The 14974-nt window shown below is 36.1% G+C and overlaps 1 protein-coding gene across 1 annotated transcript in view; it reads right to left on the bottom strand.

Moving 5' to 3' along the window:
- Positions 1 to 2642, bottom strand: part of LOC107557794 (protein EFR3 homolog A-like) — a 43840-nt gene extending 41198 nt beyond the window's left edge. Inside the window, exons 1-2 of the mRNA XM_016241333.1 lie at positions 2321 to 2642; positions 2016 to 2124 (exon numbers count right to left, since the gene is read on the bottom strand). Coding sequence (XP_016096819.1) covers positions 2016 to 2025 — 10 coding nt within the window. The 5' untranslated portion in view covers positions 2026 to 2124; positions 2321 to 2642. The remainder of the gene's footprint in view (positions 1 to 2015; positions 2125 to 2320) is intronic.
- Positions 2643 to 14974: the final 12332 nt, after the last annotated feature.

Raw genomic sequence — 14974 nt, forward strand, 5'->3', positions numbered from 1 at the left:
CTGGATATGACGCTGAGCACGTGCACTCAACTTCTTTGGTCAACCATGGCGAGGCCTGTTCTGAGTGGAACCTGTCCTGTTAAACCGCTGTATGGTCTTGGCCACCGTGCTGCAGCTCAGTTTCAGGGTCTTGGCAATCTTCTTATAGCCTACGCCATCTTTATGTAGAGCAACAATTCTTTTTTTCAGATCCTCAGTGTTCTTTGCCATGTTGAACTTCCAGTGACCAGTATGAGAGAGTGAGAGCGATAACACCAAATTTAACACACCTGCTCCACATTCACACCTGAGACCTAATGAGTCACATGACACCGGGGAGAGAAAATGGCTAATTGGGCCCAATTTGGACATTTTCACTTAGGGGTGTACTCACTTTTGTGGCCAGCGGTTTAGACATTAATGGCTGTGTGTTGAGTTATTTTGAGGGGACAGCAAATTTACAAGCTGTATACTCACTACTTTACATTGTAGCAAAGTGTCATTTCTTCAGTGTTGTCACATGATGAATAATAATTTATAATAAAATATTTACTTATAATAAAATATTTACAAAAATGTGAGGGGTGTACTCACTTCTGTGAGATACTGTATATATTTACATTTAGTCATATATATATATATCTAATATACATACACATACACATACACACACACACGCACATTGGTATTGGTGGTTTATGGGGACTCTCCATCAGTGTAATGGTTTTTATACTGTACAAACTGTCATTTCCATTACACCAACCCTACACCTAAACCTACCCCTCACAGAAAACTTTGTGCAGTTTTAGATTTTCAAAATAACACCATTAATATGTTTTTTAAGCCTTTTGAATTACGGGGACACAAGTAGTGTCCTCATAAACCACCTTCATATTGTAATACCTGTGTCATACCCATGTCATTTGCCTATACAAATTTGTGTCCTCATAAACCACCTTCATATTGTAATACCTGTGTCATACCCATGTCATTTGCCTATACAAATTTGTGTCCTCATAAACCACCCAAACCAGTGCACACACATACACACACATACAATTATTTCAGCTATTTGCCAAGGAAACTTTTTTTTTATTCAATTTTTATTCAGTTTAGTTTAACTTGATATACTAAAATAACTGAAAATTAAATAAAAACAGAAAGTGACAAAAACTAATTCAAAATATTAATAAAAACTACAACAGAATCTCAGTAATACTAAAATAACACTGGCGAATGAAGCACAGAAGTCTTTCATAAGCTCTTCAGGAACATCCAAATGCATTACATAAGTTGTCCATCTTGGACCCTGCTGAGTAGGATTTTATGCTGACACTAAATCACATGCCAGTGCCACCTGCTGTCAAGGTCTATGGCATCAGTGCCAACACCTCAACAGAGTCTGACCTGACTCATTGCCCTGCATGGGATCACGGGTAGGGTGACCATACGTGCCATCTTCCCAGGACGCGTCCTGGACAGGATTTCTATATTGAGTAAAAAATATCTAGGTTTTGGCTTTGTTTGCGTGTGCAGACCGATCAGTGTATGACATAAAAATACCTCGAGAGCATTTTGAAAGCATAAGGAACCGTCTGTATGGTATTTTGATGTCATACACCAATCGGTCTGCACACGCAAACAAAGCCAAAACCTAGATATTTTAGGCAATATGGAAATCCTGGCCAGGACACGTGTCCTGGAAAAATGGCACGTATGGTCACCCTAATCACCCTAATCCCAACCATGGGAACTCTGGGAATACCATGATACTACTGGATGATTAGCATATTCATGTACCTAGTTATTTAGGGTACTTGAAGGAATACCAAAACAATGTAATACCATAGTACTTTTTGTGCTTTTCTGTTAATGAAGAAGCAGCAGGGAAGAGCTGAGATCAGCAGAACCCCAGTAGGCTAATGACACTTGACTCATTCTCACATACACACTGCAGCACAACATTTGCACCATAACCCGTCTTAAGTTAATGACAGAGGGTTGAGGCTGTGACCGTCTCGGGCTCGGGTTCTTACCGGTAGGCATTCCTCCACTCGGTTCCGTCCGACCCGCGTCCGATGCACTGCGTTTGGATCAGATCAGCTTGAAAGGGGGTTTGGGTTTGACATATGGATCGGAACACGTCTGGATCACACACACACACACACACACACACACACACACACACACACACACAAATACGAATTAAGCGAATCCGATCAGAACCCTTCAGAGCTTAAACTGACGGCTATAAAAACACATGATCAAAAATGGCGCTACGGTGTCTTGTGTTGATAAGAATTAATAAAGTGAAGAAAGAAAGAGAGTTGTTTGCGAATACCTGTAGATGCAGATTAAGCGCAACACATCCGCGTTTCCTGCTTCACATTCCGCGTGACGTCGGGACTCGCCAACACGGAAGTGCTAGTCGAGCGTCGCTGAGAAGAGAGCGGAGCGGAGCGCACGCAGCGCGCGCGTCGAGTTTGAAAAAACCAAAGCCACAACAACACACGCTGCGGGGACTCAGGGTGAGACAGGTGGGTAGAAGAAAGAAGCTGTTTACTTTGTTATATTGTATTATAATGACAAGTCTCTGGAAGTTTGTGTGAATATTATCTGCTCTCTCATCCAGCTTCTAAAATTAATAAGCAGGGCAATCTCAGTTGCTTTTGACGCGCGTGTAGGTTGCTGGATAAAAAGTCATTAAAATACCATCAATTTCTTCTTAAAAGAGTAGTTCAACCAAAAAAATTGGTGTGGGAAATTTCTATAGTTTACTCTTTAATGAATGTGGCTTTGTCTTTTTTTTCTGTGGCACTTACAAGAGACCTTCTGTTGCTTTATTTTCCGTTTTTCATGCCAGTACAATGAACTGGACCTTGTAAACAGCAAACAACTATTAAAAGGCACCATAGAAGCATCATAATGTAGTTTAATTCAGGGCTTTTAGGTGCCATGGACCCCCAGTTATGATAATCCTCATGCAAGGGATCCCCATCCTAAAATTCAAAGGACTGATATATTCATGTATAAAAACCCAATTTACACAGTGAAAAACTAATATTATAAATATGTGTAAAATATAATTTGGAAAATATTTCATTGTTACATTATTATTTTGTACTCAGTACTATACTGGACTATTTATTTGTTTATTTTAATCACATTTTAAAATTTGATTTTCAAATAATTTATTAATTGTATTTGTTATTTTTAAAAAAATCCTAAAATTTGCCATCTTTTCAATTAAACATTTAATCTAGTTCATACAACTGCTCTAACTTATGTGTTCATGAATTTGACTGATTCGCTTCTCAAGTTCAGTTTCAGTACTTAATTATTTGGCCCCGATTACTGGTTATAATTGTCCACTGGAGGGAAAGATTATCAGTAAATAACTTTTACATGTTGGTATTGATTTCAGAAATCTTGGAATATAGTCATAAGAACCACTTTTATGAGGCTTCTGTAACCTTTTTCAAATCATAAATGGAAAAGAATATAGATAAGATATTACTAATTACCTAAAGATAATGAATTGAAGGGGTTTGTTCTAACTGGCTTTTGATGTCTTTGTTGTTACAAAAACCTGCCACTTCATTACAACACATTATGGGCAGAATCTGATCATTTACAGTAGTCATAATGTATTAGAATTCAAAGCCCAGTAATGTCTGCCTGTGTCAGACCTCCTGTGTATAACTGGATTATATTAGGATAAGCTGAAACCATCCAGTCAAACAGCCTAAACTATGAGGACCTATGTGTGTGTGTGATAGAGAGAGAGAGAGAATACACAGTATTAAGATAAGACCTTTGCTTTACAGGAATTATGTGTGATTAAGCTCCATTTTATCCAAGCATCTGTTAAAACACTGAAAACACAAACTCAATCACTCACTTTCTCATGCATACTTACAATTCTCTATAACTAGGTGTGTTTACATTGTATTATGGCTTGAATGTTTAACACAATGTGCTAAGGGAAACATCAATGCTGTTGCACAAACTGATTTGAAACAGCTCTGGCACCTACAGATGCAAACATTTGCATAATAATTACTGAAGTGTTGGCCAAATAATCCTATTTCACCAATAATCTCCATCAAAGCTGTGTGAAGTGATTTCTCCCTGTGGACACACACACTGTTTTCTGCCTCATTGATATTTGTGGTAATGAAGCATGAAAATTTGGGCAGTTTGATTGATTGAGTAATGGTTTAGCTGTGTTTGTTTGTGTGCACAAATAACAGCTGGTATTGCCAGTCATTCAGTAAAGTGCCATAGTTATTTGAATATTGCATGCACACGCACACGTGTATTGCAGTGATTGCACCTAAAATATGCACTTTACTTTTTGCAAATATACATTTTAACCTAAAATCTTTGTTTAAAATTAAGTTGGATACATATATTATTTATATGGATACAGTATATTATTTTTCAACTCCTTACAGATACAGACAAACCCACACGTACTCTTGCACATTATTCTCTAAATTACATTTAATACACTTGAATTTGTGTGAAACTCAAAACTGATTATGTACATTTATGTAGACAAGTTTTAACATCAGGGTTTATAAAATTTACATCAGGACGTCCAGTGTGGAAATAAATATTAAAAGAGTTGTACATATAAATTTGATTATATTATTATTTGATTTGGCAACTTGCATGTTATTTCTTGCATATATGTGGAAAACAAAAGTAGATATTATGAAGAATGTTGAGAATATTATGAAGATGACAGTGGCAAGGCAAGAATATTGTTTCCATTTCCAGTTTATAACAAACAAATTTTGGTCTGTTCTGTTATATGGCTTCAGAAAACTTGGAAAATATTCCAAAAAAGTCCTACTTGCACAGAATACTTGTATGGTACTTTCTTGGTTTTTATTTGTCATTTTTGGAGCTTGACAGGCAGTTACAGCCAGCATAAAAAAAGTAATTTTGTTGTCTATGGAAGAAATGTCTTGAGGAAATGTTTTGTCTTGAAAGTGTCTTGAGAATGAAAAAAATATTTAAGTTGTAAATAAAACAAAGATTATTATAGTATGTTTTTTCAGTGTGGCAATTCATTTTGTGACACAATACCCTAGTAAAAATTTAATATATTTAAAATACATGTATTTCATACTAAGTAGCCTATACTTCAAATCTGTTAAAAGGATAGTTGACCCAAAAATGAAGATTCTGTCATTAATTACTCACCCTCATGTTATTCCAAACCTGCAAGACCTTCGTTAATGTTCGGAACACAAATTAAAGGGGTGATATGATGCGATTTCATTTTTTCCTTTCTCTTTGAAGTGTTACAAGCTCTTGGTGCATAAAGAAGATCTGTAAAGTTGCAAAGACTAAAGTCTCAAATCCAAAGAGATATTCTTTATAAAAGTTAAGAGTCAGCCACGCCTACCTAAAATGGCTCGTTCCAACACACCCCCACATACCTACGTCACTATGTGGGAAGATTTGCATAACGCTGCCCAAATGTTCACGCAAAGAAAGAAGGCGTAACTTTTATTCTCGCTGTAGTATTGTTGCCGCTGCCGCCATGTCCTGAAGACGCTGTGTGCTTCGTTGTGAAAGCGGAACTACTTTGGTTGGTCTTCAAAAAGAGGACGATATCCGCTTCGTCATGCCTAGAGCTGATCTGTGCTGGTCGCTGAGGAAATACATCAACTTAGTGCTGTGGATCGCCGGCACATTTTATGGAGGACTGTTTACTGATCCTGGGAGAGTAACGTTAGACTAAAATGCCGGCAGTTCTGACTCATGTAAGTACGTTTTCTTTTATCATTTGCCACTGATGATTCAAACGCGAGTTTTGGGCAGTGTGGAGTAGCACGTGCTGTTTGTCATTTCTCTGATCACAAATGCAGACAGGGTTTTATGTTTACGCGGCACGATGCAATGCAACGCAACGCGTAAAAATACAGTATAAGTCATTATAATCAGTAATTATGTCCCCACTGGATGCAACAAATGCCTCGTTTGTAATGGGTTTTAATGTTTTTGTCTCGTCGCTCCGGCCAGGACACGGCATCAACAGTATGTGAGGGGCGTAACATTTCCGTCTCATGCTTGAGGTATTCGGCCAATCACAACGCACTGGATAGCTGGCCAATCACAGCACACCTCGCTTTTTCAGACCGATGAGTTTTGTAAAAATCGACACGTTTCAAAAAGGCGGGGCATAGAGGAGAAACAAGAATGTACAGTATGTGGAAAATAATGTTTTTTTTTACTTTAAACCGCATAAACACATCATATGACCCCTTTAAGATATTTTTGATGAAATCTGAGAGCTTTCTGAGTCTGACCGTGCATAGACAGCAAAGCAACTGAAATGTTCCCAGACCCAGAAACGTAGTAAGGACATCGGTAAAAAAAGTCCATGTGACATCAGTGGTTCAACAGTAATTTTATGAAGCTATGAGAATACATTTTCTGTGCAAAGAAAACAAAAATAAGGATTTTATTCAACAATTCTTCTCCAAGTAAGCATCCTCCACCATTATCGAGAGTACAGTCATGGACAGTTTTACCAATGTCCTTACTACATTTCTGGGCCTAGAAAGATTTCAGTTGCATTGCTGTCTATGCAGGGTCAGAAAGCTTTTGGATTTCATAAAAAATATTAGGGCTGGACGATAAATCGCATGCGATATTTAACGCGCATCTTGTCAGAAAAGCCGGTTCTGTAATCAGTGGTAAATCTCCATCACCTGTGGGCTTTCACAATGAGCAGCATTAACTACACAGAGCTGTTGTTCACTGAATATCGCATGCGATTTATCGTGCAGCCCTAAAAAAAATCTTAATTTGTGTTCTGAAGATGAACGAAGGACTTACGGGTTTGGAACGGCTTGAGGGGGAGTAATTAATGACAGAATTTTCACCACAATCAAATATACTTCATTACCTCTTTAGGTCGACTTCATCACTACTTCCACACAATTAAAGTGCATTAAGTGCAAAATTAGATGTTCCAATTGAGCAAACTTTAAGCATACCAGTTTAGTATACTAAAATTATTTAAATTTTTCAATAGGGTATATATGTTGTTTTCCATCCAACATGGTGCAACATTGTTGTTTTTCCATTCCAGCATTGTGCTTTTTCTATAAAACTTTGAAAGCGTGCTGATTTAATTTTTCAGTTCATACCTATACAGAACATGCTAAAACCTAAGTGGCTCACCCATTTTTTACATAACATGTCCACCTTTAAAGGGGTCATATGATGCGATTTCAAGTTTTCCTTTCTCTTGGAGTGTTACAAGCTGATTGTGCATAGATAAGATCCCTGAAGTTGCAAAGAGATATTCTTTATCAAAGTTAAGACTCTGCCACGCCCCCCTAAAACGGCTCGTTCTAACACGCCCCCACATATCTAGGTCACTATGTGGGAATATTTGCATAATGCGCCCAAATGTGCACGCAAAGAAAGAAGGCGTGGTTTCAGTAACCGCAGTTAGTGTTGATGCAGTCATGTCAGGGAGACGCTGTGTGTTTCTAGGCGAAAGCAAAAGCACTTTATTTGGCCTTCCATGCATTTATGCATTTAGGAATCTTTAAATTTGCGCGCGCGTGCATGTGTGTGTGTGTGTGTGTGTGTGTGTGTGTGTGAGAGAGAGAGAGAGAGAGAGAGGGCAGCGTCACATCAAAGTGGAGTCAGCTGTCTTAACCTCGGCTTGTGTACTGCATCATTACTGTGTCTGTTCCCCTTTCGGGCTTGAACTGATGGTAAAACTAATGACATTATTTACATTTATTTTGAAAGATGAAGCTGGCGATTATGGTAAGGGGCGTTACATTTCCGACGCGTTCTTGTGGTGTTCGGCCAATCACAATGCACTGGGTCAGCTGGCCAATCAGAGCAGACTGTGCTTGTCGGAAGGAGGGACTTTGTAGAAAACGAAGCGTTTGAGAGAGGCGGGGCATAGAGGACCTACAATAATGTACAGTATTTGAAAAATAATGTGTTTTTTGAACATTAAAGCATGTCAACATATTCTGTTACACCAAATACACAAAATAATGATCTTTAAAAGAGCATCATATGACCCCTTTAAGGATTTCCAGTTTTCCACCTACAAGCTTCACACCAAGCTTCAGATCAATATTGACCTATAGAACAACTGTTTGTGTGTGAGAGAGAAATAGACAGTTTGATTTTTTTTCTCCAGAGGGAGTTTGACATTTTTCACCAACTAGCATTTGGGTGCAATGTCTATTCAGTGTATTTGGTCAGAATCAATGTATGGATAGATTGCATAATAAACACACACACATGACATTTGCAATTGAGAGAGACTTCTGAATATTCTCTCAAACCCCTGACAAGAAACTCCTAAAAAAGACTCCTACATGATGATTCAAAATGACAATGGTTTTATTTAAAAATAAAGCTGGATGACTGGGCATCTTGTTTTTATAAAATGTCTGAGAAACGCCCACAAACATTCATGAAAGACACTGAAATGTTGCCGGCTAAAACTTTTTGAATTGATTGGCTATTTACGTCAAATTTAAAGTCAGCTGTGTGCAACATATAAATATTGCTTATTGTCATGCTCATATTAAACTGCATTACCATTGCTTTCATATTAAAAATAGCCTGTTCAGGTGTATTTCCTTAGCAGATGCTTTCTCTAGAGGCTTAATAGAAAGTACATGTATAAAGTGGCAGCTGCTAGGACAGGTAGCAAAAAATCAAGTCAACTGCTAAATTTAGAGCCTCTCAGTACTCAGAATAATATCAAGATCATGATGCAGGACAGACAGAACCTGTCAGGAAACACTATAGTCATTAAGGATGAGTCAATGGGTCTTGTAAACTCTAGGTCTAGAAATATGACTATAGTGCAGATTCGTGGGAGAGGATGAGCTCATTCGAAGTAAAGCTCTAGGGTGATGAGTAGGCAACAGTCGGATGCGTCATGTTGAATTCACAGATCTTTTCTGAGATGAGGGAAGATAACAAGGTAAAATCTATAACTGAGTGTCAGTTTATTGGAATGTGTAAAGATGCAGGGTCAGTTTGAAAGCAACAAGGAACGGTGAATTGGATTTCTCAGAGCTCGACTTGCCATTCTGAAATTTATATTGTTCAGCTAATTCCTACAGACATTATTTTCCAACATCCTTGTAACGCTTGTAAGTATTTATGAATGCAGGGTATATACAGGGTATATGTAAAAGTTAATTCTGACATTTTGTCCTTTTATTTGCCATGATTATTCTAAAAGTTGTCATGCTTTGAAAGTCAGCATAAAATCGAAATGAACAGTAGTTGCATACTTACTATGTTCCTGGTCTTTTTGTGCTGAATTCTTTGGTGCGTGTTGCACACATAAAGTTTGCCTTCATAATCTATCATTTAAATGTCAAAACTTTTTCAGTGTCCAGTCTGGATAAAATCATGTCCTACCCTACATTTTTTTTTTTAACTCACTGAATATCATGTTTGTCCCTCATTGCTGAAGTAAATGGATTACAAATTAGGTTTCATATTGACTTTAAGTATATGTAGTTTTAAATATAAAATATCTAAAATAAAAGAACTGTCAGTTTATAATTCTAGCATAATTCTTAATATTTGCTTAATATTTAATTTGATTTTCGCACACTTTATGCTGGGTGCACACTGAATGATTTCGGACATGATTTGGCTGTCTGAGAAAAAATTTGTGACTCCTAAAAGATTCTTTTGATTCAAAATCTGTAGTCTTTGATTGCTAGTTTGACATATTCACCGACAGCGTATTAATGACCATTGTGTTCAAATTTTATGATGAAATTTTGCCAGTCTCAGAAGTTTTGAGGCACAAAACAATTTATAACTGTCAGATCAAGAACCATTAATGGGATAGTTCAGCAAAAATTATAATCCTGTCATCCTTTACTTACCCTCAAGTTGTTCCAAATCTGTATGAATTTCTTTCTTCTATTGAACGTTAGTAACTAAACAGTTTGACTTCCATAGTATTTTTTCCACAAGAAAGAAACTCATACAGGTTTGGAACAACTTGAGGGTGAGTAAATGATGACAGAAGTTGAATTTTTGGGTGAGCTATTCCTTAAGAGCAGAACCTGATGACACGATTAGAGTGACAACAACAAACCACTTGCTCCACACATATCTTTTTTCCCCCATATTTTCTTTTTAATACAAGCCATGATCAAAATTAATGCTAGAGATTGTTTTTGTCTGCTAGTCACCATTTCAAATCTACATGTAAATACAGCTCACTGACACCAAACGTGTCACAAACATGTTGGTACAGTCTGACCAGCAGCAATTGTAAAGGAGTAAGGACTAATATAAATCATACAGTGTGTACACACTTTAGAAGATTTAAACAACACTGACAACATTAGTTTAATATTAGATTGTCTGGGAAAGTGTTATATGCAGTATATTAACAACACATGACACAAACTCCTTTATAAACGTTTCATGAGATATTAGGCCTATATCATTGATAAAACATTAATTTCTTGTGTGAAAAATACAGTGGGTACGGAAAGTATTCAGACCCGCTTAAATTTTTCACTCTTTGTTATATTGCAGCCATTTGCTAAAATCATTTAAGTTCATTTTTTTCCTCATTAATGTACACACAGCACCCCATATTGACAGAAAAACACAGAATTGTTTACATTTACTTGTTGGGTCTTTCCCAAAAAGACTCATGGCTGTATTCGATCAAAAGGGTGCTTCTACTAAATACTGAGCAAAGGGTCTGAATACTTAGGACCATGTGATATTTCAGTTTTTCTTTTTTAATAAATCTGCAAAAATGTCAACAATTCTGTGTTTTTCTGTCAATATGGGGTGCTGTGTGTACATTAATGAGGAAAAAAAATTAACTTAAATGATTTTAGCAAATGACTGCAATATAACAAAGAGTGAAAAATTTAAGGGGGTCTGAATACTTTCCGTACCCACTGTATATGGAGTATTGTTTCATAAGTGTGGTTTCAAACCATGAATACAAAATCACTGTCCCACTGAATTGTACGCTTTTGTAAAGAGAACTGTTCTATTTTGGTTGATTAAAAACTGTATGCAATTAACTTGAAGTGATTAAAAAAGGAATTAGCATCTGCCTGTGTTCTGCAGTGTGAAAAGTGAGGGATTTAACATTCAGTCTGTGTAAAATGTCTCAAAGCTCTGAGAATGAGATGTGGTTTTCCTAAAGCATTTTTGATGTACTTGTGGGACTGTCAGTCATATTTCATGCAAATGGAATAGATTTTGAATATTATTTAGAAGGAAACAACTGTATAAGTTTTGTGAAATCAGCATTTTAATGAAATTAGCTGAAATGCTTGAACTTGAACGCTTATTTTACTTTTTCACCTTAAAGAAACAATTCAAAATTAAATTGTGTGTTATTAAGTTTCTGTAAAGTCTCAAAGTAGCGCATTACATGTAAGGGAAATTGTGTATGTGCAGGGCTCGCAAAATTTCTAAATCCCTGGTAGCCCTTCAGGGCAGGCATTCTTCAGATTTTGGTAGCCCAAAAATGAATTTAACTACCCCGAATAAAAGATATTGTATTTTTTATTCAAATAACAAGTCAAGAGAGTAGGGGTGCAACGGATCACAAATCTCACGGTTCGGATTATATTACATTATCATATCACATTTTGAGTCACAGATCGGATCATTGTTCAAATGAGCAAAAAAAATATGGTTCTTTATTATTTAAGTAACACTCATTATTTTAATAACAATTTACTACTTCGATACCACAGCAAAAACTAGTAGCATATAGGGATGTAATGATTCACTCAACTCACAATGTGATATAATTCACGATACTGATTTCACAATACAATTTTCTCATAATTTCTTTTTTAACAAAATTAGATGTAAGACAGATTTTAAAAATGTGTCCTTTTGTTATTTCTCAGACCAAAAGGCTGCACATTAATTTGTGAAATTTAAAATGTCAAACAATACACTAACTTGAAATTTTAAAACAAATACCAAATCAAATAAATAAATAATACAAATAAAAGAAATGTATCCATGCAAGTAAACTAAGGTTTTGCCTGTGTATTTTAATCACGATCCTAACAAACATGCTGCATACATGTTATTTAATTGGTGTTATTTCAATTGTACAATTTTGAAATTTGAAAAAAAAAAAAATTGTCTGACTTTAGCTTTGTGATACTACATAAAAAATCAGAATGAAACAAAAACAGCAGACGGGCTGAATGAGATGCAAATGTCACTCTCTGACAGCAGGTGGTGCTTAAACAGCAGGTATTTATAGGCTGCTGCCCCTTTAAGACCGAATGCATGGATCCAATATAATGATGCACGTGCGATTTCTTTCTCCACTGTTTACGTTCAAAGGCATAAAAATACTTGCCGAGATAGTTATTTTGAGATAATTTTGCGTGTATGCGTCTATTCAAGTCTGCTTCAACACTAACTGCGGTTACTGAAACCACGCCTTCTTTCTTTGCATGCACATTTTGGCGGCATTGTGCAAATATTTCCATATAGTGACGTAGATATGTGGGGGCGTGTTAGAACGAGCCATTTTAGGGGGGCGTGGCAGAGTCTTAACTTTGATAAAGAATAACTCTTTGGTTTTGAGACTTTAGTCTTTGCAACTTCAGGTATCTTATCTATGCACAATCACCGTGTAACACTCCAAAGAGAAAGGAAAACTTGAAATCGCATCATATGACCCTTTTAAATTGGTATGTGTTACATGAGTAAATGATAAACTATGATCCGTTTCACCCATACAAGCCAGTGAACAACGCGAATCAAGGAAGGGATTTTTATATCACTATTCAAGATAGCCCGTCAGGCAGGGCATTGATACATTTTGGTAGCCTGACTGGAAAACACAATAGCCCCGGGATGTCGGGCTAGCGATTTTGCGAGCCCTTATGTGTATATGAATGTGACACACTTGACCCTATATTTGTTCATCCTTTTGTTTAAAACAGCAAAAAATAGGTTTCCCAAACTCTCCTCGTTACTATTTTATTTCTCTTTATTTTATCTGAATGCAGTAGTTGACCTGTTTGGTGACCCTAAACATGGACACTGAAGATCAAGGTTACCCTCCAGAGCATTTCCTAATATCCCAATGGTAACACTTCTTTTTCAGATCTATTTGCTATTATTAAATAACTTTTATTATATTAGTGTCAAATTACCTGTAACTGCTGTATTGCAAAAGTACTCTAAAACAATGTATAAATAGCTATTTGGCTTTTGATCAAATTTTTTCACACTCACAGCCTAGATACCATCAATCAAAAGACAAAGTCATTGCAGAAGCAGTGCTGCATACAAAGCATGTGAGTTTACATAATATTAAACAGATTTTTAACAGTAAACATACATTAAAAAAAGTATACTATATTGTATACTATATATAAAGTATACTATATATAATATATCAATACACTACTGGTAAAAAGTTTGGGGTCAGTCCATTTTTTTTTCGGAGAGAAAGAAAGAAGTAAATGCTTTTATTCAGCAAGAATGCATTAAATTGATAAAGTAGCAGTTAAAAAATTTATATTGTCACCAAAAAATGTTTCAAATTGTAAATGCTGTTTTTTAACTTTCTATTCATCAAAAAGTCTTAAAAATTATAATTTTTAAGAAAAATACTAAGTAGTACGACTGTTCTCAACATTGATAATAATAAGAAATGTTTCTTGATCAGCAAATCAGCAAATTAATATGATTTCTGAATGATAATGTGACACTGAAGACTGGAGTTATAATAGTTGAATATTATTAAGTTATTTTGAATTGTAAGAATAGTTCACATTATTACTGTTTTTACTTTATTTTGATCAAATAAATTCAGCCTTGGTGAGCCTAAGAGACTTCTGTTGTGGCAAAATAAAAATGACTCACCGCATAAGAGACAAACTCGCTCAATTGTCTTTTTCAAAGGTTTTATTTCTTGTAAGGAAGGTCAGACAGTCATACAGAAACACAAGTTGCTGCAGAGTGCAGCGAGGGTTTCCTCCACCTTTATATCTCTTCCCTTCAAGCTTACATCTCTTAACAACTGTACTTTTCCACACATTTTAATAGTCAAAAACACATTACACTATATCATACTTCTAAGACTCTGACCCTCATATTTTAGAGACATGATAACCTTCTATGTCATAGACAGGCATCTTTGGGGCTCCCAGTTGATCCCCCCAAGCCCAACTTAGGTCTGTATGGGCCCCTTATCACCCCATACATCTTATTCTTTAAGCCCCAAACCATATCTCATTCTGACTGCAAAGCAGTTCTAAGTAAAGCAGGCATTGCACAATGTTCCATAAACATATGAATGAAATCATGCAAAATCAATAAAATATATATTTTTTCTTTCCACAATTTCCCCCTTTTTATAATTAATTGATAACTGATTAGTAACTTCATTACAATGTAGAAAACTCTTAATCGTTTACCAGGGTTAAATGTATATTTTCTCAAATACAAAATAATAATAATAAAGCAAATTTAAGTAATTACATCATATTTATACTCTTCATCTCTGATTTTCGTATAAACGATCACTCTCTTAAATTTGTGAAAGAAGTAAGGAAAAAAACGCTCAGGCTGTTTTTGTGGGGACACACCCTAATATACGCAAGCAAAAATATTATAGATATAGATGGGCTAACAACTGAGCCTAACGCCCTATGTTTCAAATACAAAGTACTCATTTAACGCATTTCACTGTAACTCCTACTAGTGGTCGTGTCTTCATCGACCGTTTGCTCGTGTTCACACATGTCTAAAAACATGTCATCAGGATAAGAAGGCATTTTAACCATTTGATGTGATACACTAGATTTTACCAGTCTCTGTACTGAGCTGGATGCACACTGAAAAATACATGGTAAACACAACAACACCAGTAATCCTGCCTCCACAATTGGTAACAGTATTACACAGCCAGTATCCCCATCCTCCCCACAGGTTTGCCAAC

This window comes from Sinocyclocheilus grahami, unplaced genomic scaffold (genome assembly GCF_001515645.1).
Source record: "Sinocyclocheilus grahami isolate Dianchi unplaced genomic scaffold, SAMN03320097.WGS_v1.1 scaffold620.1, whole genome shotgun sequence".
Taxonomy (NCBI): Eukaryota; Metazoa; Chordata; class Actinopteri; order Cypriniformes; family Cyprinidae; genus Sinocyclocheilus; species Sinocyclocheilus grahami.